This window comes from Protopterus annectens, chromosome 4.part0 (assembly GCF_019279795.1).
Source record: "Protopterus annectens isolate FY-2018-M chromosome 4.part0, PAN1.0, whole genome shotgun sequence".
Taxonomy (NCBI): domain Eukaryota; kingdom Metazoa; phylum Chordata; order Ceratodontiformes; family Protopteridae; genus Protopterus; species Protopterus annectens.
In genome coordinates, this window is record NC_056733.1 from 690097924 (window position 1) to 690122452 (window position 24529).

General features: G+C 42.3%; 1 protein-coding gene across 5 annotated transcripts in view; it reads right to left on the bottom strand.

Moving 5' to 3' along the window:
• KDM2B (lysine demethylase 2B) overlaps positions 1-24529 on the bottom strand; it is a 3837686-nt gene that overhangs the window by 209620 nt on the left and 3603537 nt on the right. For all 5 annotated transcript variants that reach the window (XM_044068658.1, XM_044068655.1, XM_044068654.1 and 2 more), the window contains one exon: positions 4067-4230. In XM_044068658.1, coding sequence (XP_043924593.1) covers positions 4067-4230 — 164 coding nt within the window. The remainder of the gene's footprint in view (positions 1-4066; positions 4231-24529) is intronic.

Here is a 24529-nt window from a genome sequence, read left to right on the forward strand (position 1 = left end):
GACAAAGTATGAAAGTGGAATTTGTAACCTTTTAAAATCACGTCCAATACCCATCTGTCCTGGGTAATATGAGTCCAATTTCTGTAAAAAAGACAGTTTTCCTCCGAGAGGGGCATCCAGGTGAAGGGGTCCTGTAGCCCAACCGAGAGAGTCATTGAGTTTGCTTTCTTTGAGACTGGGATCTATCTTCTCCCCTTCTAGGTGAAGAAGCAGTCCATTGTCTAGATCTGTAAGAGGCCTGACCTTGACCACGACCTCTGGAGCGTCTATATCTTCCCCTTTGAGGCCTGTCAGATGTGGGAAAGGACCAATTTTTAGAGGGCCAATTCCTGGAAAATCTAGGAGGCTGAACTTGCAAGAAATCTTTTACAGTCTGCATAGATTTTGCCTTTTCTTCCATCTTTTTAATAACTTCCTCAGCCTTAGATCCAAAAAGAACATCATGTTGAACAGGGCATCTAATAACTTAGCCTTAACCTGTTCAGGTAAACTTTGTTCACGAAGCCAGGCATGTCTCCTGATAACAGTACCAGAGGCTGCAGCCCTTCAAGAAGCATCTAAAGCATCAAAACCACAATGTAAACTATGTTTGTTCACTTGTTCAGTAGCATGCAAGACATCCTGAAGTTCCTTATCCTCTGCACATGCAGGAAGGGAAGCAAGCTTTTGCTTTTAAACAGACAAAAGAAATTGCTGATACTTAAACATATGAAACTGGCAATTTAAAGCCCTTACAGACAGGGTAGCAGAAGTATATACCTTTTTTCCCCACCAGTCTAAAGCACGAGAATCCTTCTCAGAGGGAATAGGATTTTTAGAAGTAGCAACCTTAGCAGCCTAGAGCCCTGAGAAATAGTTTCAGGAGCCGCAGAAGGGTTCTTAAATAAGAATAAATGAGAGTCAGGAACCCTATAAAATCTATCAGGCTTAGAAGGAGCAGGAGGCATGGAATCAGGATTCAAATTAGCCTCAGAAAAAGCATCATCTACAATGTCCAAAACAGGAGGGATAGCTAAAGGCCTATGCTGAGGAAGAAGAAGAAATTCTCTAAGCCTCTTCTTGGAAGCAGAATACTCCTGACCTTCCCAATGAAAATGTTCCCTCATCTCATGCAAGGTTTCCCCAAAGAGAAATCTTCAGGCGGAGAGGCCGAGGGTAAGGAGTCCTCAGCATCCGAATCCTCATAAGGAGGAAAAGAATAGTCCTGATCTGAGGAAGAGACAGAAGATACAGAAGCCTGGTCAGAGGAATCCAGAGGAACATCCTGTCGAGGTCTTTTCTCAGGAGGGGGGTGAGAACCCCTAATCATTGTAAGCAAATCTTCAGCCATCTTTAATAATTGCTTCTGTGTCCTGGGAGTAGATTCAGAAGCAGCTTGAGCAGGAACTTTAGACTTAACAGGAGTCTTTGTCTTTGCCTTTGCCTTTGAAATAGTGATGTGAGTAGGCCTGAAAACCCCCTCAGAAGCCGGTACCTGCACAGCGGTTCCAGACCCATCTGAGGGAGCGACGTCCGAAGGTCCTGCAGCAGTTAAAATAGTAGGCCTTGATGGCTCCCCATGGGAGTCCGTATCGGCCAGCGGTTCAGAAGTGGCGGACGACAGGGGCTGCAAAAGCGCCTCACTGACGACAGCCGAACCGGACGCTGGCTCCAGCTGCAACGAGTCCTGTTTGGACCTCGGAGGCCTGTCTTTGTCTTTGCGCTTCTTTGAATTCTGGTAGTGTCCGACGACATTCTATAATTGAAGCGTCTGCCAAAATAATTTAGAGCCCAATCGTACCTGCGCTTGATAGTACGAGAGTTGAACCTGGCACAGAACCGACAACAAGAAACGTCGTGGTCAGGGCCTAAGCAAGGTAGACAGTAAGAGTGGAAATCTTTATGAGGTATTTGTTTCCCACACATTATACAATTATTAACTTTTTCTGACATCGGAGGAACAAGAAAAAGATTCCCCAACGTGGTACTTAGCTTTGAGAAGAGAAGTAAGAACTTTGGACAGACAACAACAAAATACGCTGTTCGAAAATCGCCAACCAATGACTTGCGAGCTGCTTTCCACCGCACGGCAAGAAAGACTGGAGAAGATGGCGTCAGCTGAGGGCTATGTACCAGAGCGTACTGACGTTAGGGTACTAGCTTGTACAGCCGACGCCGGACCCAGACTTTGGGATTCTGCCCGACCTCGGGCTGCCTGCCGGCAGGAGCACCCTACAGTTATGACTGCAACAGTGAAACACGAAGAACATCCCGGTAATATCTGTCTGGTTTAACAGGGGCTGGAGGTAAAGAGTCTGGATTAAGACTGGCTTCTGCGTACACATCATCCAAAATATCTAAAACAGGAGGGCTAGCCAGGGGCCTATGCTGGGGAAGCAGTAGAAATTCCCTGAGCCTTTTCTTGGAATCTGAGTAATCTTGGCCTTCCCAGTGGAAGTGCTCTCTCAATGTATGCAGGGTTTCCCCAAAAGTAGTCCTCAGGGGGGGGTGACCGAGGGAATAGACTCCTCAGCATCAGAGTCTTCAAAAGGGGAATAGGGGAATAGGCGTAATCCTGGTCCTCAGAATGGTCTGAGGTAATAGAAGCCTGGTCTGAGGAAGGGTAGTCTTCCTCCAACCTGGGTCTTTTGTCTGAGTGGGGTTGAGTACCCCTGATGAGAGTTATCAAATCCTCAGCCATTTTAAGCATCTGTTTTTTAGACATATGGCCTTGAGAGGAGGTCTGAGGACCCTGTTTTTTAGTTTTCATTGCAGCTTTAGATTTAGTGAAGGATTTAATAGAAAAGGTGGTAGAGGCCTGGAGATGCCTTCAGAAATGGCAGGCCTCGCTAAATTTTCTTCCCCGCCAAGAGTGGCGTCGGTATCTGCAGTGGGCATGGAGACAGAGGAACCTGCGACCTCGGGTACTGAAGTCACCGGTAAAATAGTTTCATCGGTAGTCAGGGGCTGCGTAGGCGCCTCGCTAAGTACCGGAGAACCGGTAGTCGGCCTAAGCGTGGTCTCAGTACTCGGTGCAGGCCTCGGATGTCTTTTGCCTAAAACTGGCGTTGGTGAGTCTGACGACATGATATAATTAAATTTTTTGCCAAAATAATGAAGGGCGAACTCCGCCCGGCGCATAATAGTGCGCTTGTTAAACCTAGCACAAAAACGGCAGGCCGAGATGTCGTGGTCTGGCCCTAAGCAAGGTATACAGTAAGAGTGAAAATCCTTATGCGGTATTTGCTTCCCACAAGAAATGCAATTATTAACTTTGTCTGACATCAGTCTGAGGCAAGAAAAGTTTCCCCAATGGGGTACTTAGCTTTAAAGAAGACTTCGGCTGAAATATTGTTCGTAAATCTCAGTAGCTGGCCGACCGGCACTTGCGAACTGCTTCTGCTTCGGGCATCGTGTGGCAAGAAAGACTGAAGAAAATGGCATCGGCTGCCTCTTTTATACCCCTGCCGCACTGACGTCAGGGAAGAAGCGACGACAACAGACGCCGGACCTAGACTTTGGAATTCGGCCGACCGAGGACCCGCCTGACGGCAGGATAACCCAAGTGTGATGACTGCAGCTGTGTGCACGATGAACATTAAAACAGACAAAATATGTACAGTATGAAAGTACACTGTGGAAGATATGGTGAAGTTACTTCTAGTAGTAAGCTTGAATGTACACACAACACAAACACATCTCCCTTGGTTTTGGCAATTTCTTTCAGTACTACTATAAGCTTCAAGTCAATGCTAATACAGTGTGTGCACTCTGCCTCGTTTGTGATTTACTTCAATGAAATCAGTGTCAATGAACAGCTTCTGCGGGCTTAACACCCTTTTCACAGGTATTATTTGTGAGACCTCTGTGACTGTCCTCCGCTAATGAATTTATTTTGCATGGATATAACCACTTTTTTGCCACCATTTCAAAAACTTTCTACAACTGACAAAAATACCTCAATCTTATTCTGTTCTAACAAATATGAAAGAAAAATATGAAACAAGTAAATGACTCCTACACACAGTGTTATCACAAAAATGTGAAATGGACACTATGTGAGCTAAATTATAAAGACGTCTCCTACCTGGTAGCCTGTTAGTAAGCCAGCTTAGTTGTTTCTTGGACATATTTGTCCAGCCAAGGTCAAGGGTTACAGGTTGCCTCCTAATAATGCCACTGAGCATAAGAGGGGTGATTGATTTACAATGGTTTAAATTAATTTTGGTCCATAATCTTTTATCACAGCACCTGAAATAATAAAATGGAAGCAATTAGTTTATTATTGATGTTTTCTTTTACCTGCTTTAAAAACTATCCACATAACTACGTAAAGTATCTACGTAACTGTTATCAGATCCTCAGCAAACATAAAAAAACAAAGTTATTGACAGTAGTTTGATTACACCAAACAGAGCAAGCTGTAAGATATACCTGAAGTTGTGTGAATGGGATTTCTTGTGGGGCATACTTTGTAATGAAACTTTTTATACTGTAGGAGAACTTCAACCCCCCCCCAAATACACACATTAACACAAGTTAAAAACTACATGACTGTGATGTGCACAAAACACAAAAAAGAAGTTATGTCCTTACCATAACGTTCCATGTGGAGTGTTCATCTCGCCTTTGTTCTTACACACGGGTTCGGAGCCGATCCTCGGCTCCGAGTCAGCCGCATCGCAAAGCTCTGCATCTCAGAGAAGCTCAAGACCAGCCCATATCCCACAATCCTCCCTGCCATTACTCAGATCTAGTTTGCAAACAAACCAGACCAAAAATCCAACACCTCCGGTGCAAGAACTACACACTCTCTCAGGCATTCAGAGACACTCTCTCACCATAGCAATAACTAAGGGTAGAAACATATACCCCATGATACACGGGACCATATACCCCGGAAGGGGTTAAGACAAGTCGATCAGAATCTAATCCTACCCGTTCTTCCAAAACATGTGGGGAGGGGAAGGGAGGGAATGTAAGAACAAAGGCGAGATGAACACTCCACATGGAACGTTATGGTAAGGACATAACTTCTTTATGTGAGAGTGTTCAATCTCGCAGTTTGTTCTTACACACGGGTAGCATCCCTAGCTCCATTACCCCGAGTGACTTATGGAAGAACGTTCCTAAGCACAGTGGAACCAAAAGATGTCCTGTCTTTGGAGACTTTGTCCACTCTATAATGAGTGATGAAAGTATGCGGCTTAGACCACGTGGCTGCTGCACAAATCGTGTCCAAAGGCAAGCGAGCTGCATGAACCAAAGAAGTGGAGACAGATCTGGTAGAATGGGCCTTAGGTTTGGTGGGTAAGGACTGATTTGATTTAGAGTATACAAAGGCTATACAATCAGCAAGCCATTTAGATAATGTAAGTTTAGTAATTGCCATGCTCTTTTTATTGTCTGCAAACGCGACAAAGAGCTGATCTGTCTTCCTGTAAGCTTTAGTCCTATCCAAATAAAATCTTAACTGTCTGTGAACATCCAACTTGTGCAGCATATACTCCAACTTGTTAGTATGGTTCTTGAAGAAGGTAAGGAGTTCTATGGATTGGTTAATATTTGTAACTGAACATACCTTTGGAAGGAAAGATGGGTTTGTACGCAAAGAGACTCTATCTGGATGGAATATCAAGTAAGGTGGTCTGACCGATAATGCTTGCAACTCTGACACTCTTCGAGCTGAAGTCACAGCGAAGAGGAACAGTATCTTCCATGATAAGAACTTTAGGAGGCAGGACAAAGCAGGTTCAAAGGGTGGCAACATGAGTTGCGACAGTAACAAATTTAAGCTCCATGGAAAGAAAGGTTTTCTGACGGGCAGTCTAAGATGGAAGGTTCCTTTCATAAAGGCCTTACAAAGACTGTGAGATATAATGGGAGAACCCTCCTCACCAATATGGAAGTTCGATATGGCCGCCAACTGTACTCTTAGTGTGGAAGTAGAAGCTCCTTTGTGAAAGAGGATAGATAAGAATTCCAATACTTTATGTAGAAGAGCTACCAGGGGGTCTAAGTGTTGGCTATACGCCCAGTACACAAAGCGTTTCCACTTACTCCTGTAGAGTTTTGTAGTGGAAGCTTTATGAGAAGCAACCAGAATGTGTTGAACTGCCGGGGAAAGTAGATCAGACCTGGCTAGGCAGGGAAGCGGAGCAGCCAAGCTGCTAGTTTGAGGGACTGAAGAGACGGGTGAGGAACTCCTGACGAATGAGTCAGTAGATCTGGTACTGGGTCCAGAATCCACGGTTCCTCTGTTTGATGGGCTCGAAGAAAGGGGAACCATATCTGCCTAGGCCAGAACGGGGCTACGAGTATTATTGTCCTTTCCAGGTTCCTGGCTTTCTGTAGAAATCTGGGAAACAAAGGAGTAGGTGGAAATGCATATAGGAGACCCGGGGGCCAATCGTATATCAGTGCGTCCCTGGGGACATCCCCCGGAGGGGGTAGAAGGGCAAAGTAGCTTCTGCATTTTGCATTCAATGGGGAAGCAAATAGATCGCAGCAAGGCTGGCCCCATTTGCGGAAGATCTCTTCCGCCATCTGTGGATTGAGGGACCACTCGTGAGGTAACAGGATGGCTCTGCTCAACCTGTCCGTAATGATGTTGGATGACCCCGGGATGTGCGTTGCTATCAGAAAGCGACCCGTGGACTCTGCCCATTGCCAAATTCTCATGGCCTCTCTGCATAACGGGTAAGACCTGGTTCCCCCTTGCTTGTTTATGTACCAGACCACAGACATGTTGTCCGTCTGAACTGCTACTGTTCCTAGAGGTAAGAGGGCTTGGAAGTGTTGCAACGCCAGGAACACCGCCCTCAGCTCCAGAACATTTATGTGTAGAGTGTACTCCATGTTGGACCATTCCCCTTGGACTGTTCTTCCCTGAAATAGGCCCCCCCACCCTATCAGGGAAGCGTCCGTGGTTATTGTGGCCGTTGGACTAGGTAGAACAAACGAATGACCCATAGTGAGGTTCTGATTGTACACCCACCATGAGAGGTCCCGTCTGCAAGAGTCTGCTATCAGAATCTCGTGCGCTAGGGGTAAGTGCTGGAACGACCACAGCGCGAAAAGCAGCCATTGTAGGATCCTCATGTGTAATCCTCCCATAGGAACTGCGATTAGTGACGCTGCCATTAGTCCCAAAACTTTCAACACCAGTTTGGCCGGGGCTTTCTTGCTCTCTAGTAGAAGAAGAACCTGCTGTTTGAGGGTTGGCGCCCTTATTGGAGGGAGCTTTAGCAGTGTTAATCGTGTATCTAGGTCTGCTCCGATGAACGAAATACGCTGTGAGGGCGATAAGCAAGACTTTTTGAAATTTATCGAAATCCCTAGGTGGGAACAAAGGTCGACTGTGTAGTCTCTGGCTTGCAAGAGGCGACGCTCGGTGGTGGCGGTGAGGAGCCAGTCGTTCAGATAGGGGAAACACCTGGAATCCTTGTTGTCTCAAGTGAGACGCAACTACTACCATGCATTTGGTGAATACCCTGGGGGCTGAGGTGAGTCCAAAGGGCAGAGCTCGAAACTGAAAGTGAATGGCTCCCTACCGGAAGCGCAGGTGATCTTTGGATGGTCTGGCCATTTTGATGTGGTAGTACGCGTCTGAGATCTATAGAGTACATCCAATCGTCGTTCTGTAAGAATGGAAGGATCGACTGAAGCGTGACCATCCGGAACTTTTCCTTCTTCATGAAGGTGTCGAGATTGCTGAGATCTAAGATCGGTCTCCAGTCCCCTGTCTTTTTTGGAACTAAAAAGAACCTTGAGTAAGTTCTGGATCCTCTTTGGTCCGCCGGGACTGGGTGGATGACTCTGTTTTTGAGCAGCTTTGAAATTTCTACAGCTGCTGGGCTTCGCAGACGGGGTGGCACATCTGGAAACCTTCTTTGTAGAGGTGGAGTTGATGTGAAGGGGATTTTGTATCCTTTGGTTATAATGCTTTTTACCCAGGAATCCAAAGTAATATTTAGCCTGGCCAGTGGATATAAAGCCAAGCGACCCCCGACTGCCTCCAGAGCAGGACAGCCAGGCCTCCCTTCAGGAGTGCTGGAAAGGCGTCTTTTTTTCAATTATAAAGGAATTCCCAATACTATTCTAGCATGTCCAAAGGTCAGTTGTCAATCTCCTCTCCGGTCCAGCAGGTGAATCTGGGAATCTTGAGGCAATGTTACAACTGCCTCATGTAAACAGACAACCCTCTCCTCCTCCCAACAAATTCCAACACATGTGAGAGATGCAACCATATAGCCAAACTGGAGGCTAAGCTCTCTCAACTCAGTACTGGCGTAACCAGTCAGGAGGAGAAGGAAACCCCACTCACTACAATTCCAGTCTCACATAGACCTACCACGACAACAAACCAAACACAAACACATAAAAACATACTCGGAGGCTCTAAATAAAAATCTGCCTAAGCAGCAGAGACCTCCAAAGCAGACACCCAAGCAACCGCTACCCCAAAACAAAACACGTGCAACACATAACTCACAAAGCCAGTGTGCTGAACAGTCACAGCCCTTAAGGCTAAACAACACACCTGATACACTTGTAATAGGTGACTCTATCGTCAGGCACACTGACGTCCCGCTCACCAGGCTGAACAAGGAGAGGGTCACGGTGAGCTGCCTGTCGGGCGCTAGGATCCGCCACATAACACAAGCACTCAGGTCACTCCAAGGCAAGTACAAATATGACTCAGTCATTGTCCATGCTGGTGTGAATGACCTGAGGCGTACCTCCCTGGACTACATGAAAAGAGACATAGAGTAGCTCTCTGAGCATGTAGCCCAGGCCGGTATGACCCTGACCTTGAGTAGCATCTTACCCTCACCAAGAATGATGCCACAATATGAAGACAAGATGATCAATTTCAACAATTGGCTTAAGTGTTGGTGTCATTCAAAGGGGATCCAATGCCTGTCAGCCTGGGATGACATGCTCAACAAGCCACGATGCATCGCTAGGGACGGCTTGCACCTGTCACCCTGGGCTTTGGTTATTGCCAAAGGCTCTTCCTACCCTCATAGTGCCTTTTTAGGCAAGGCTCAAAAGACAACGCGACCTGGATAGGTATGACAAGTGATAAGAAAGTAAGAGTAAGGCTACACAACGCGAGAAGTCAAAACGTCAAGATGCACTTTTCGAAACTCTCCTTAGCATGGAGAACATCGATATCTGTTCAGTAAAAGAAATCTGGTTCAAGGCTCTAGAGAGCACCACAGCACTACCAGGTTAGACCTCATACCATGCTTTCCGGCCCAAAAACTTGGACAGAAACACAAAAGGAGGTGGAGTATCAATATTAGTCAAATATACCCACACCTCCAGGTTGGCGGCACAGCACGAAGCATCAGACACTATCCATGTGCAACTAACTGTGGGTAAAACTGCCTTCCAGTTTATAGCCTGCTACAGACCACCCTCCCAAACACAGGAACCCCACTTGGCCTTCCTGAGAATACTGGAAAATATGAAGGTCTCTCCAAACACCATTATATTGGGCGACTTCAACTACCCAAACATAGACTGGGAGCATTACTCTAGCTACAACACCCTAGCCCAAAGGTTCCTAGAATTTATAAACTCAAATGCTATGGAACAACTTGTTACCACTCCCACAAGAGGGGAAAACATACTGGACCTGATCATCACCAACATGGGGACACTATGCTCCAGACCAGAAGTGTATCCCTCACTGGTAAGATCAGACCATAAACTAATCTCACTGGATATTCACATCCCGACCCCACCCCCTGCCCAGAAAACCACAGTGAAAAACTTCTCTAAAGCAAATTTCACACGCCTCAAAACTGAGGCGAAATCCTTCAAAGCCCCCAGGCCTGTGGAAAATATGGCCCAGACTGCAGAATCCTTTATAAACGCATTCTATGAACACCTTCAGGAATGCATGGATCATGCAATCCCAAATAAAACCAAGACCCAATCCTCCAAAGGCAGGCGTCCTGTCTGGTGGACCCCAGCCATAAACAAACTACACAATAGAAGGAGGAAGCTACTACATGATAGAGCAAAATCCCAAAAAGGGAAGGCATCTCTGATCAGTATTAGCAAAAAACTACGGGCACTCATAAAATCGTCTAAGGCCAGCTTCGAGAGAAAAATTGCACAGGACACTAAGGATAATCACAAGGCTTTCTTTAGTTATGTTAGGAACCTGGGTGGGAATTCCCAGATATGCTCAGAATTAGTCCAAAATGACAAAAATACACCAAGCCCACAGACATTGCCAACATCCTAGCTGACAGGTTCAGTGCAAACTTCTCCCCTCTCCCCACCAAAAGGGCAAATATCTATCCCAACAGAGTGCTGCCCCTGACATCTCAGATGCTCAGGTAAGAGCTGCCCTCTCCAAAGCAAAAAAACACAGCATCAATCGGACCAGATGGTGTCCCCCGCTGCGTCCTACATGAACTCCAAGAAGAGCTAAACCCAAACATAAAACTACTGTTCAATCTTAGCCTTACTACACGATATGTACCCAAAGAGTGGCGTACAGCAACAGTGGTCCCTCTCCACAAAGGTGGTGCCTCAACAGATCCTGGAAACTATCGCCCCATAAGCCTGACTAGCTTGGTCTGCAAAGCTATGGAAAGGATCATCATGGACCTCATAAATAAAGATATTGGGGACCTACAGACACTGGATCCTACCCAGTTTGGCTTTGTTAAGGGCAGATCCTGCCTCTTAAACCTGGTTGATTTCTTTGAAACAGTCACCAAGGCCATTGACGAGGGGAAGGTGGTCCACACAGCCTACCTGGACCTCGCAAAAGCCTTCGATACAATACCCCACTCGGGCATTATAGATAAGCTCACCAGCTTAAATATAAACCCCTATGTCACTAGATGGGTTGCAAACTGGCTCAAGGACAGAACCCACATGGTTAGAATTGCTGGAGCCATGTCAGACTCCAAACCATTTACAAGTGGCATCCCACAAGGCTCAGTCCTGGGACCTCTCTTGTTCGGTATATATTTCTCGGTGGTACAGGCCAACACAGAAGGACTGTGGCTGACCAAGTTCGCAGATGACTGCAAACTGGGTGCCATAATCAACTCTCCAGCCGACACAAGCATCCTCCAAAAGGGCCTCATAGAAACAGACAACTGGTGCCAGAGCCATGGCCTCAAGCTAAACGCCAAAAAGTGTATAGTCATCCCCTTTGGCAAAACAAAGTGCCCACAAATTACCACATAGGTGGTAATCCATTAAATCTGGAAGAAGTCATTAGGGACCTGGGGACCCAAATTGATAGCAATCTCTCATTTGACAACCACGTGGCCAAAGTGGTTAGAAAAACATTTTATATAGCCCACCTAATCATGAAGGGATTCACATCTAGATCAGGGGAGGTCATCGTACCTCTTTACTCATCCCTCATCAGGCCCATAATTGAGTACAATGCCCATTTTGGGATGTACCTTACCAGACACCTGCAGCAACTGGAAAGACCCCAAAAGTACCTCACCAAGAGGATCAAAGGGCTCAAACAGATGCCATATGCTGCCCGGTTAAAGAAACTCCAGCTCTACTCAGTGGCATACCGCCTGCTCAGAGGCGATCTGTGCCTGACGTATAAAGCCATGTCCAACCCAGAATTAATGGACATGCTGCACCTCAAAAAAATCCAAATCCCATCGAGCTACGCCTCGAGAGACTTGAACCTCAGCACTGAAATAAATAGGACATACTGGAGGGACAGATTCATAACCCAGAGGCTCCCTTCACTCTGGAATAAAATCCCAGTCCAGGTTAGGCAGAGTCCCACATTGACTCTCTTCAAGAGGAATCTTGATGAGTGGATGGGAGATCGTAGGTTTACCCCGGCTATCACTTCTGTGTCACTGATAGACAGAGGCACAGTATACTAACCTCAAAAAATGCATAGCAAAATTAATTTAAAATGGGTGGCGAAAGCCAAACACACTCTGGCTAGGCTTATAAATGCCCTAGGGCAGATAGCTTAGTATGAACCTATGAACCTATGAATCCCTGTCGCCTTGGTTATGCGGATCCCCTCTGCCGCTGGGGCGGCGTCTTCCATTTCTACCCCCCCCCTCTGCCTCTGGAGGGGGTATCACTCTGTGTGGCTTGGAAAGATCCCCGATTCTTACTGAACCACATTTTCCCGCCTCGTTGCCCTTTGGGGTACGGTCTAGTTGGAGCAGAAAAACGGACCCCGACAGCAGACAGGGTCTTTCCCTCTTGCTCAGACCGAGTCAGAGTCTCCTTAACCTTGGGCCCGAAGAGTGTGGCACCATCAAAAGGGGCATTGGCAAAGGAAGACTTGAAGGCTTCCACAAAGGAGCACAGCCCCACGATTGTCTTTGAAGAGCAATCGCTGAAGCTGCAGCTCTACTCGATCCTTCGGCTGCATGCGAGATGAGCCTCATGGATGAGTTTACTATGGAGGTAAGGGTGTTAAGTTGTGCTGTTACCTTATCTGAAACAGCAACATCTGTGTTACCCTGGAGGGTATCTGTCAGCTCCTTGATGAGATCCCTCTGCAGATGAGTCAAATAGTTTAGCGAACGCATGGAAAAAGTCGCTGAACTAAAAACGCGCTTCCCATATTTGTCCATAGTCCTAGAGTCCTTATTAGGAGGATGAACAGATGAGGAAGACTCAGACATCTCCTTTTTTGTGGCTGCCGCCACCACCATAGCGTCGACCGGAACTCTCGGTGAGATAAGTCTTATCCTGGGGGGCAGTGATAAACTTGTTTGGTTTTCTAGGGACTGGTTCCACTGTGTCAGGTGCCTCCCACGCCCTTCGAGCAATCAATTCCATTAATTCATCGAAGGGTGGAGTCACCCAGGAGGTAGAAGGTTGAGCCCCGAAAGCCTTCAGCAGCACCGACTCGTCCTCAGTGGGGGCTAGGGATTGCCAATCACCCCTCTGTTTCAAGATCTCCAGGATGTTTGCAAATGACACATCCTCAGAGGGTGATTGGGGGACCCCTCTGCCTCATCCAAGTTGCTGTCAGACATTAGAGATTCCTGTGGGGAATCTATGTGCCTCCTGTGGGGAATCTATGTGCCTCCTCTTGCACAGCCATTTCCTCAGGACCTCATCAGAAGGGGCTTCTGGTGAGGCCTCCAAGGAACAGGGGGAACCCTCTGGGGGTGGCTGAGGCAATGGGGCTCTATGCTTTGGATGGGTCGTGGGGGCAGAAACAGAAAGCGGCCATTTTGGGGAAGGAGAAGACGCCTCTGATGAAGTTGTCTGTGCAGACAATACTTTCCTCATAAGGTCAAAAGCCCCTGAACCCCGGGCCGAGGACTCCCCCGGCTCCAAAGAACACGGGAGCATCCCAGACCCAGGGGCTGTGGGCTCCGACCCCGAGGACGGAGTCGAGCCAGTCTGCGCCGAGGCCCCGAGAGGGAGAGTCGGCACTGACAGGTCGGTACGACTCTCAGTCCCGGAACCGAGGAGAGACCGTCGGCTCCGCGACTCCCCTACCAGTTCAGAAGGAGTCGAAGTCAATGGTGTCGATCGTGCAATGGAGGGTTTCGGCACCGAGGGCTCCACTATCATCAGGTCATCCTCTCCCGGCTCTGAGATCTGGATGGGTCTCGAAGGAGCCCCTTTGGAGATATGGGGAGGCCTTCTAGTTTCGACACCAACTGGGAGGAAACTGCAATCAACTTGGAAAGGGCTGTTTTTTCCATGAGTTTCTGCACGACACGATCCACATCTGTCTCAGATAACAGTCTGGAAGAACGGGTCAAAGGAGCCGAAGATGGCACAGACCGAAGAATGGACAGTGGCGGCAGCTCCGACACCGGTTCCAAGATCTGGGGCTCAGTGAAAGATAAACATTCGACGCTCGGCCCCGAGGTCTGTGGAACCGGCGAACGTACCTTAGAAGATGAACTCGGAGCCGATGACATGGGCTCCGACATCTTCGACCCCTTCAAGGATTTAGAAGCCTGATCCAACTTGTCCAAAGCCTCTTGAAAGGCAGGCTTAAGCAATCCTCTGTCTATAAGCTTCCTGCGTCTATCTGTCATGACCCCCCCCGCTAAAGGAATGACAAATAGAACAATCCTCTTGAAGGTGGAGAGGGCCAAGACAGTAAACGCAGGACGCGTGATTGTCAGTAATGGACATTTTCTGCCCACACTGACATCTCTTAAAGCCGGATTTTGCTTTTTCCGACATGACTAAAAGTAAAAACACTTCACTAGGCAGATACAAGAAAAAAAACAACTATTAATCACTAATTCCTATATATATATATATATATATATATATCTATATAAAACCACACAGTGCCGAACAATGACCCAAAAGACGAGTATAAGGAAAATAAGTCCAAATTACGCGTTTCGTTCACTTTTAATAACTGTGAACTTCCTCAGAAATGTAACAAACATACAAACAAGTAAATTTAAATAACAATAATTAATGTCACATGAAATAATGATCCAATCACAAACTAGTACCAATTTAACATAGTTAATTAAACTGTTTGAAATATAAAATGTCACACAAACTGTACTCTTAAAAATTGTACTCTTAAAAATACTTGTAAATACATCATTCATCATAAACTCTAATAATAAACAATATAATATTATTAATTTGATTTTAATCTAACACTATAACCGTTGTGCTTGCAGGAAACATTTGATGTTAATGGCTTCATTCAAACCTGGGAACTCATCCGCTCTTAGCATAATTTGCCACAGAGCTTCCCTACATTCTAATTTTACTTTATAGTTCCCACTGAATAATTGATCATTTACTTTTTCTAAAACTGAGAAGGTAAATTTCTTAAAATCTGAACATACATCTGCATGTTTGGCCAAGGCATTTTTGAAATCCTTATTTTTAATAGCAAACAAATGCTCATAAATTCTTTTGTGAAGGGTTCTGATAGTTTTTCCTATATAAAATTGTTCGCAGGAATTACATATAGCTACGTACACCACATTCTTTGTTGTACAAGTATAATGCCCCCTGCTGTAGAATTCTTTATTCAAATGTTTAAAGAAAACTGAACTAGTTCCTGAAACAAACCTACAATATTTGCAGTTTCCACAAGGGAAAGTACCCATTAATGATTGATTAATCAATTTACTATTACCAGTACTCTTTTCTAATAAAAATTTAAGACTAGATGTTTTCTTATACGTGAAAATTGGAACTGTACCAATAATATTTGCTAAGTCGTGGTTACCCAAAACTACCTTCCAATTGTCTGAAATGATGTTTCTAATAGTGTTCATTTCATTTGTTATTGGTATAGGAAATGCTAAATGAAAGGTTTTGGTCTCATTGTTAATAACTTTTAAACTGACAGAAAGTGTTTCTTTGGCCTTCTTGAGAATGGGAGTGGCTTTAGTGTCTCTCAAACACACTACCTCTCCCATAATATTTTGAAGCCAATGTACACTGTAACCTCTCTCAATGAAAAAAGTTTTAAGCTTAACAGCCTCTTCATTGAATTTCTCATTATTAGTAGTTAACCGACTTAACCTAATAAATTGCCCTTTGACCACTCCTTTTTTCATAAAGGTCGGATGCAAACTAGTAAAATGCAAATATTGATTGGTAAATGTAGACTTCCTATAAATACTACTTTCAAACTGTAAATTTTCTACATCATAACTTAAATGAATGTCAAGGAAGTCTAAAGTTTTACCAAAATGTCCTATGGTAAAATGCAAAAAGTCAGTAGACTTATTCAAACTATCAACAAAACTACAAAAGCTATCCAAATCACCCTTCCACAAAATAAACAAATCATCAATGTATCGTCTGTAAAACATTGAATATTTTGCTAATGGATTTGATGTAAACACTTCTAACTCCCACGTAGCCATGACCAAATTAGCAAAACTGGGTGCTACCCTAGAACCCATTGCAACACCTGCTACTTGTTTGTAATGTACACCTTCGAATGAGAAAAAATTGTTATCCAATACCATCTCCATTAAAACACACACTGTGTTTACCATATTATTATCTAAATCTGTGTGATTAGATAAATAGTCTCTCATCATTTCTACACCTTTATTGTGTTCTATACTTGTATACAAAGAAACCACATCTAAAGACGCAAAGTAAAAATCAGGATCTGGTACTTGAAATGTACTCAATGATTCTAACAAGTGCCAAGAATCTCTTAAATAAAAATTCATTTTTTGCACTATAGGGTTCAAAATTTGATCTAACCAAATAGAAATGGTTTCTGTCTTTGATTGTCGTGCTGAAATAATGGGCCTAAATGGTAATATGTTCTCAAACTTGTGTAACTTGGGTATACCAAACATGCAGGCTAATATAGGGTATTCGGTGTACATAAAGTCATAATCTGGATAAGTGATATTATTTTGACTTAATAAATCAAATAAAACCATATCTAGTTTTGAAAAACTTCTAATGATGTCATCATTTGTCACAATTTTATAGTTTGAAACATCACTGAGTAAAACTTTCATTGCTGTGATATAATCTACTGTTTTCATTATGACTAATGTACCCCCTTTGTCAGATTTCATAACCCTTAAATCATTACTTTCAATCAAAAAATCAAGTGCTTTGAGTTCTATGGTAGATAAATTAAACTCGTCATAGTTTTTACTTAACATCTTCCTAAAATCTTGCTCGCAGATTTTACCAAAAACACTTAATGTTGAATTCAATACAGGGTTATAAGTACTTTTCTTTGTACATACACTGTTAGAAACAACTTTCTCAGGAATACCATCAAGAATAAATTTCAAATTCAGTTTCCTTAAATATAGTTTGAAATCTACAATCAATTTTGGTAAGTTAACCTTGTTAGAAGGAACAAAAGACAGTCCCTTTTTGAGCAGGGAAATAACTTCAACAGGCAAATCACAGTTTGTTAAATTACAAACATTAATTTCAAAACTCAGTTCTTCTTCTTGTTTTTGCCTCTTGCTCTGCTCCGTGTCTGAACCCTGCCAGACCACTTGGGCACTTTCTTGTTTCCGTTCTTGTCCACTAAAAAAGGACTTGCCTTTTCCTTGGACGAAATCGCCTGGGCATAGGAAGTACTAGCAGTAGTATTAGATAGAATTAAAAGTTCCAATACCATCATTAACTGTATTACTGTTGTTGTGGGTTGCTGTGTGTCTTGGTTCAATGTTCTTTTCTTGTAATTGACTCACAGCATCATTTGTGTTCAAAGACACTGTTTGTAAAGCATTCAAATGAACATTGCCCCCTTGGTTCTGACTGGTAGCTTGCTTCACTGGATAAGCAGTCTTTTTGTCGTAAGCTGTTAAATCTCTAGTTAATTTTTTACGTTTTCTCTCAATAATAGTGGCCCTAAGCCTCTCTAACTTAGAGTTAATGCTGTAATACATGGTACTAAGTTCTTGAAACAGAGCTGAAGCTTTAATTTTAGCTTCTAACTCCTCAGCTTTTTCTTTTAAATGTTTCAAGTCAACAGTATAATGCTGTATTAATATTTTCATGTAAGACACTCCAGTGCCATTAAACAAGTCTACCAAACGTTCATATAGCTCGTCCCCATAGCTAACACAATTTGGGAACCTAAAAACCCTTAGACCAAAGGGCACTACATTTAACTTTACATTCTCTTCCAAATAGAAAATTTCCAACTGGAGAGAAACACATTTTGAGCATGTCTTTTCCAACAGTCTGATATCATCTTTAAGACTGGCAATATCATCGCTTACAGTGTTTGAAATTGCCCCACTTACTTGTTCATTCACTTCCGCTACTGCCCGTCGCGAAAAAGGATTGTCCATGACTTTAAAAGTCTGCTCCGTGACCCTATTATCGATCAAAGGGTCCCTGTTGTTAAAATCAACAAATCCGCCGTTAACGTTACCATTAGCATTACCATCAAACTCGGAGGCAACCACACTTGCTTGCCTAGGCGACGTCGACCCTCGCTCGCCGCCAGCCACAGTAATGGAAACGCCTCCTTTGCTTCCTGCTTTAGATGAATGATTACTGGAATCGTTCGTAACCGTACCAATTCCCATCTGCCGAGCTACAGTCTGTGCAACAACTTCCTTGATAGTAGCTGTAATAAAATCAGTCAGACTTGTCCCCGACTCAGGAAATGGATGTAGGCTCATGTTCATTAAAATATCCTGACTCAAATCTTCACCTGCCATGTCGGCACTCTAGACGAAACACAAACTTAAATATAAAACAACCAAAAACTTCATAAAACCACACAGTGCCGAACAATGACCCAAAAGACGAGTATAAGGAAAATAAGTCCAAATTACGCATTTCGTTCACTTTTAATGACTGTGAACTTCCTCAGAAATGTAACAAACATACAAACAAGTAAATTTAAATAACAATAATTAATGTCACATGAAATAATGATCCAATCACAAACTAGTACCAATTTAACATAGTTAATTAAACTGTTTGAAATATAAAATGTCACACAAACTGTACTCTTAAAAATACTTATGAATACATCATTCATCATAAACTCTAGTTATAAACAATATAATATTATTAATTTGATTTTAATCTAACACTATAACCTTTGTGCTTGCAGGAAACATTTGTCTGACTGATTTTATTACAGCTACTATCAAGGAAGTTGTTGCACAGACTGTAGCTCGGCAGATGGGAATTGGTACGGTTACGAACGATTCCAGTAATCATTCATCTAAAGCAGGAAGCAAAGGAGGCGTTTCCATTACTGTGGCTGGCGGCGAGCGAGGGTCGACGTCGCCTAGGCAAGCAAGTGTGGTTGCCTCCGAGTTTGATGGTAATGCTAATGGTAATGTTAACGGCGGATTTGTTGATTTCAACAACAGGGACCCTTTGATCGATAATAGGGTCACAGAGCAGACTTTTAAAGTCATGGACAATCCTTTTTCGCGACGGGCAGTAGCGGAAGTGAATGAACAAGTTAGTGGGGCAATTTCAAACACTGTAAGCGATGATATTGCCAGTCTTAAAGATGATATCAGACTGTTGGAAAAGACATGCTCAAAATGTGTTTCTCTCCAGTTGGAAATTTTCTATTTGGAAGAGAATGTAAAGTTAAATGTAGTGCCCTTTGGTCTAAGGGTTTTTAGGTTCCCAAATTATGTTAGCTATGGGGATGAGCTATATCAACGTTTGGTAGACTTGTTTAATGGCACTGGAGTGTCTTACATGAAAATATTAATTCAGCATTATACTGTTGACTTGAAACATTTAAAAGAAAAAGCTGAGGAGTTAGAAGCTAAAATTAAAGGTTCAGCTCTGTTTCAAGAACTTAGTACCATGTATTACAGCATTAACTCTAAGTTAGAGAGGCTTAGGGCCACTATTATTGAGAGAAAACGTAAAAAACTAACTAGAGATTTAACAGCATACGACAAAAAGACTGCTTATCCAGTGAAGCAAGCTACCAGTCAGAACCAAGGGGGCAATGTTCATTTGAATGCTTTACAAACAGTGTCTTTGAACACAAATGATGCTGTGAGTCAATTACAAGAAAAGAACATTGAACCAAGACACACAGCAACCCACAACAACAGTAATACAGTTAATGATGGTATTGGAACTTTTAATTCTAATACTACTGCTAGTACTTCCTATGCCCAGGCGATTTCGTCCAAGGAAAAGGCAAGTCCTTTTTTAGTGGACAAGAATGGAAACAAGAAAGTGCCCAAGTGGTCTGGCAGGGTTCAGACACGGAGCAGAGCAAGAGGCAAAAACAAGAAGAAGAACTGAGTTTTGAAATTAATGTTTGTAATTTAACAAACTGTGATTTGCCTGTTGAAGTTATTTCCCTGCTCAAAAAGGGACTGTCTTTTGTTCCTTCTAACAAGGTTAACTTACCAAAATTGATTGTAGATTTCAAACTATATTTAAGGAAACTGAATTTGAAATTTATTCTTGATGGTATTCCTGAGAAAGTTGTTTCTAACAGTGTATGTACAAAGAAAAGTACTTATAACCCTGTATTGAATTCAACATTAAGTGTTTTTGGTAAAATCTGCGAGCAAGATTTTAGGAAGATGTTAAGTAAAAACTATGACGAGTTTAATTTATCTACCATAGAACTCAAAGCACTTGATTTTTTGATTGAAAGTAATGATTTAAGGGTTATGAAATCTGACAAAGGGGGTACATTAGTCATAATGAAAACAGTAGATTATATCACAGCAATGAAAGTTTTACTCAGTGATGTTTCAAACTATAAAATTGTGACAAATGATGACATCATTAGAAGTTTTTCAAAACTGGATATGGTTTTATTTGATTTATTAAGTCAAAATAATATTACTTATCCAGATTATGACTTTATGTACACCGAATACCCTAGATTAGCCTGCATGTTTGGTATACCCAAGTTACACAAGTTTGAGAACATATTACCATTTAGGCCCATTATTTCAGCACGACAATCAAAGACAGAAACCATTTCTATTTGGTTAGATCAAATTTTGAACCCTATAGTGCAAAAAATGAATTTTTATTTAAGAGATTCTTGGCACTTGTTAGAATTATTGAGTACATTTCAAGTACCAGATCCTGATTTTTATTTTGCGTCTTTAGATGTGGTTTCTTTGTACACAAGTATAGAACATAATAAGGGTGTAGAAATGATGAGAGACTATTTATCTAATCACACAGATTTAGATAATAATATGGTAAACACAGTGTGTGTTTTAATGGAGATGGTATTGGATAACAATTTTTTCTCATTCGAAGGTGTACATTACAAACAAGTAAAAGGTGTTGCAATGGGCCCTAGGGTAGCACCCAGTTTTGCTAATTTGGTCATGGCTACGTGGGAGTTAGAAGTGTTTACATCAAATCCATTAGCAAAATATTCAATGTTTTACAGACGATACATTGATGATTTGTTTATTTTGTGGAAGGGTGACTTGGATAGCTTTTGTAGTTTTGTTGATAGTTTGAATAAGTCTACTGACTTTTTGCATTTTACCATAGGACATTTTGGTAAAACTTTAGACTTCCTTGACATTCATTTAAGTTATGATGTAGAAAATTTACAGTTTGAAAGTAGTATTTATAGGAAGTCTACATTTACCAATCAATATTTGCATTTTACTAGTTTGCATCCGACCTTTATGAAAAAAGGAGTGGTCAAAGGGCAATTTATTAGGTTAAGTCGGTTAACTACTAATAATGAGAAATTCAATGAAGAGGCTGTTAAGCTTAAAACTTTTTTCATTGAGAGAGGTTACAGTGTACATTGGCTTCAAAATATTATGGGAGAGGTAGTGTGTTTGAGAGACACTAAAGCCACTCCCATTCTCAAGAAGGCCAAAGAAACACTTTCTGTCAGTTTAAAAGTTATTAACAATGAGACCAAAACCTTTCATTTAGCATTTCCTATACCAATAACAAATGAAATGAACACTATTAGAAACATCATTTCAGACAATTGGAAGGTAGTTTTGGGTAACCACGACTTAGCAAATATTATTGGTACAGTTCCAATTTTCACGTATAAGAAAACATCTAGTCTTAAATTTTTATTAGAAAAGAGTACTGGTAATAGTAAATTGATTAATCAATCATTACTGGGTACCTTCCCTTGTGGAAATTGCAAATATTGTAGGTTTGTTTCAGGAACTAGTTCAGTTTTCTTTAAACATTTGAATAAAGAATTCTATAGCAGGGGGCATTATACTTGTACAACAAAGAATGTGGTGTACGTAGCTATATGTAATTCCTGCGGACAATTTTATATAGGAAAAACTATCAGAACCCTTCACAAAAGGATTTATGAGCATTTGTTTGCTATTAAAAATAAGGATTTCAAAAATGCCTTGGCCAAACATGCAGATGTATGTTCAGATTTTAAGAAATTTACCTTCTCAGTTTTAGAAAAAGTAAATGATCAATTATTCAGTGGGAACTATAAAGTAAAATTAGAATGTAGGGAAGCTCTGTGGCAAATTATGCTAAGAGCGGATGAGTTCCCAGGTTTGAATGAAGCCATTAACATCAAATGTTTCCTGCAAGAACAAAAGTTATAGTGTTAGATTAAAATCAAATTAATAATATTATATTGTTTATAACTAGAGTTTATGATGAATGATGTATTCATAAGTATTTTTAAGAGTACAATTTTTAAGAGTACAGTTTGTGTGACATTTTATATTTCAAACAGTTTAATTAACTATGTTAAATTGGTACTAGTTTGTGATTGGATCATTATTTCATGTGACATTAATTATTATTTAAATTTACTTGTTTGTATGTTTGTTACATTTCTGAGGAAGTTCACAGTCATTAAAAGTGAACGAAACGCGTAATTTGGACTTATTTTCCTTATACTCGTCTTTTGGGTCATTGTTCGGCACTGTGTGGTTTTATGAAGTTTTTGGTTGTTTTATATTTAAATATATATATATATATATATATATATATATATATATATATATATATATATATATGTGTGTGTGTGTGTGTATAGAAAATACCTATATAAGTATACAAAAAGACACTTCACAAACCACACCTAGAGAAAAAAGGGGTAGGCCACAAAAAGGTGCCTGAAGAATAAAATGAGGAATATTATAATGATAATAACCACACACACACACACACCACTTCTATATTATACTAAGAAATATAAACTTATTTATGCAGAAACATAAGCAGCTTATCTGAAAACAGTAACAAATTATCAAATTTTTCTCTGGTCTGAGCTCTCCTCGATCCAATCTGTTGCAGCAGCAAACTAGATCTGAGTAATGGCAGGGAGGATTGTGGGATATGGGCTGGTCTCGAGCTTCTCTGAGATGCAGAGCTTTGCGATGTGGCCGACTCAGAGCCGAGGATCGGCTCCGAACCCGTGTGTAAGAACAAACGTCGAGATTGAACACTCTCACATTACAGTTAAGCAGAAATGCCACTGTGCATGGTAAAGCTTAGTTTTAGGTAACTGGTTCTGCTTACCTGGATATATTCAATATGAGAAATAAGAAGTTATGTACCTACCATAACGTTCCATGTTAGTTGTCTTCTCTCGCCTTCTTTCTTGCTTGATGGGTTCGGAGCCGATCCTCGGCTCTGACTCGGCACTTGCTAAGCTCGAGAGTCACTTTTACCAGCTCGAGGCAGCCCCATATCCCATGATGCAAGGCGGTAAGTACCCAGATCTCGTTTGATGACAAAGGGCAATAGCACCAAGCATAAACACTTCCCAAAGGAAGAAAGAAAGCCTACAGGATGGAAGAAGGACCAGCTATGAATAGTCTTCAGCATAATAATTCCTTGTAGAAAAAGGTCTGTCCAGGCCTGGGGGAAGGAGGGAGGGTAAGAAAGAAGGCGAGAGAAGACAACTAACATGGAACGTTATGGTAGGTACATAACTTCTTAATGTTAAGTTGTCAATCTCGCCTTCATTCTGCTTGATGGGACCGTCCCTAGCACCTCTATCCTGGGTGGCTCATTGGAACAGACTCTTGAGGACTGTAGAGCCAAAACTGGCTCTGTCCCTGGAGGCCAAGTCCAATTTGTAATGGGAAACAAAAGTATGAGGAGTGGCCCAAGTGGCCGCTGCACAAATAGTGTCTAAAGGAAGTCTAGCTTGAAAGGCTGTAGAAATAGCTAAGCTTCTAGTTGAATGTGCTTTAGGTTTTGAGCACAGCTGTTTTCCCCTGAGCCGATAAATTTCAGAGATGACAGAAGAAAGCCATCTAGATAAGGTCACTTTTGAGACAGGAAGACCTTTCTTGTTATCAGCATAGGAAACAAAGAGTTGATCGGATTTCCTAAATTGTTTAGTCCTGTCCAAATAATATCTGAGTTGGCGGTGGACATCAAGATAATGTAGTTTTTGTTCCGATCTGTTTGAATAGTTTGGAAAAATACAGGGAGATCAATGGATTGGTTCAAATTAGTCTTTGAGACGACCTTAGGCAAAAAGGTCGGATTAGTTCTCAATGATACTCTGTCTTTGTGAAAGACCAAATAGGGGGGTCGAACCGATAGAGCATGAAGTTCAGACACCCTCCTGGCCGATGTAATAGCTACTAGGAATAAGGTTTTCCAAGAAAGAAATTTCAGGGAGCAAGAAACAGCTGGCTCGAAGGGGGGTAGAATCAAGGATGTCAGCACTAAATTTAGATCCCATTGAGGAGGAGGATTCCTGACTGGAGGCTTCAGGAGGAAAATTCCTTTCAAGAAGGCTCTACAAAGCCTGTGGGACATAATATTGTGATCTGCCAACCCGACATGAAAGTTCGAGATAGCAGCCAATTGAACTCTAACTGTGGAAGAAGAGGAGCCTGCATGAAAAATCTCTGCTAAGAAATCCAAAACTGCCTGAACTGGGGCAGTGAAGGGATCAATATTCTTGGCTTTAGCCCAATAAGAGAAACATTTCCATTTGCTTGTATAAATCCTCCTGGTAGAGGATTTTAAAGAAGCTACTAGAATGTCTCTAACGGGGTTAGAGATCAAAGGAAGCCTGGCTAAGGAAGGAAGTGGAGCAACCATGCTGTGAGGTTGAGAGAAGGGATAGACCGGTGCAGCTGACCGGATTGGTGAATCAGAAGATCTGGCACTGGGT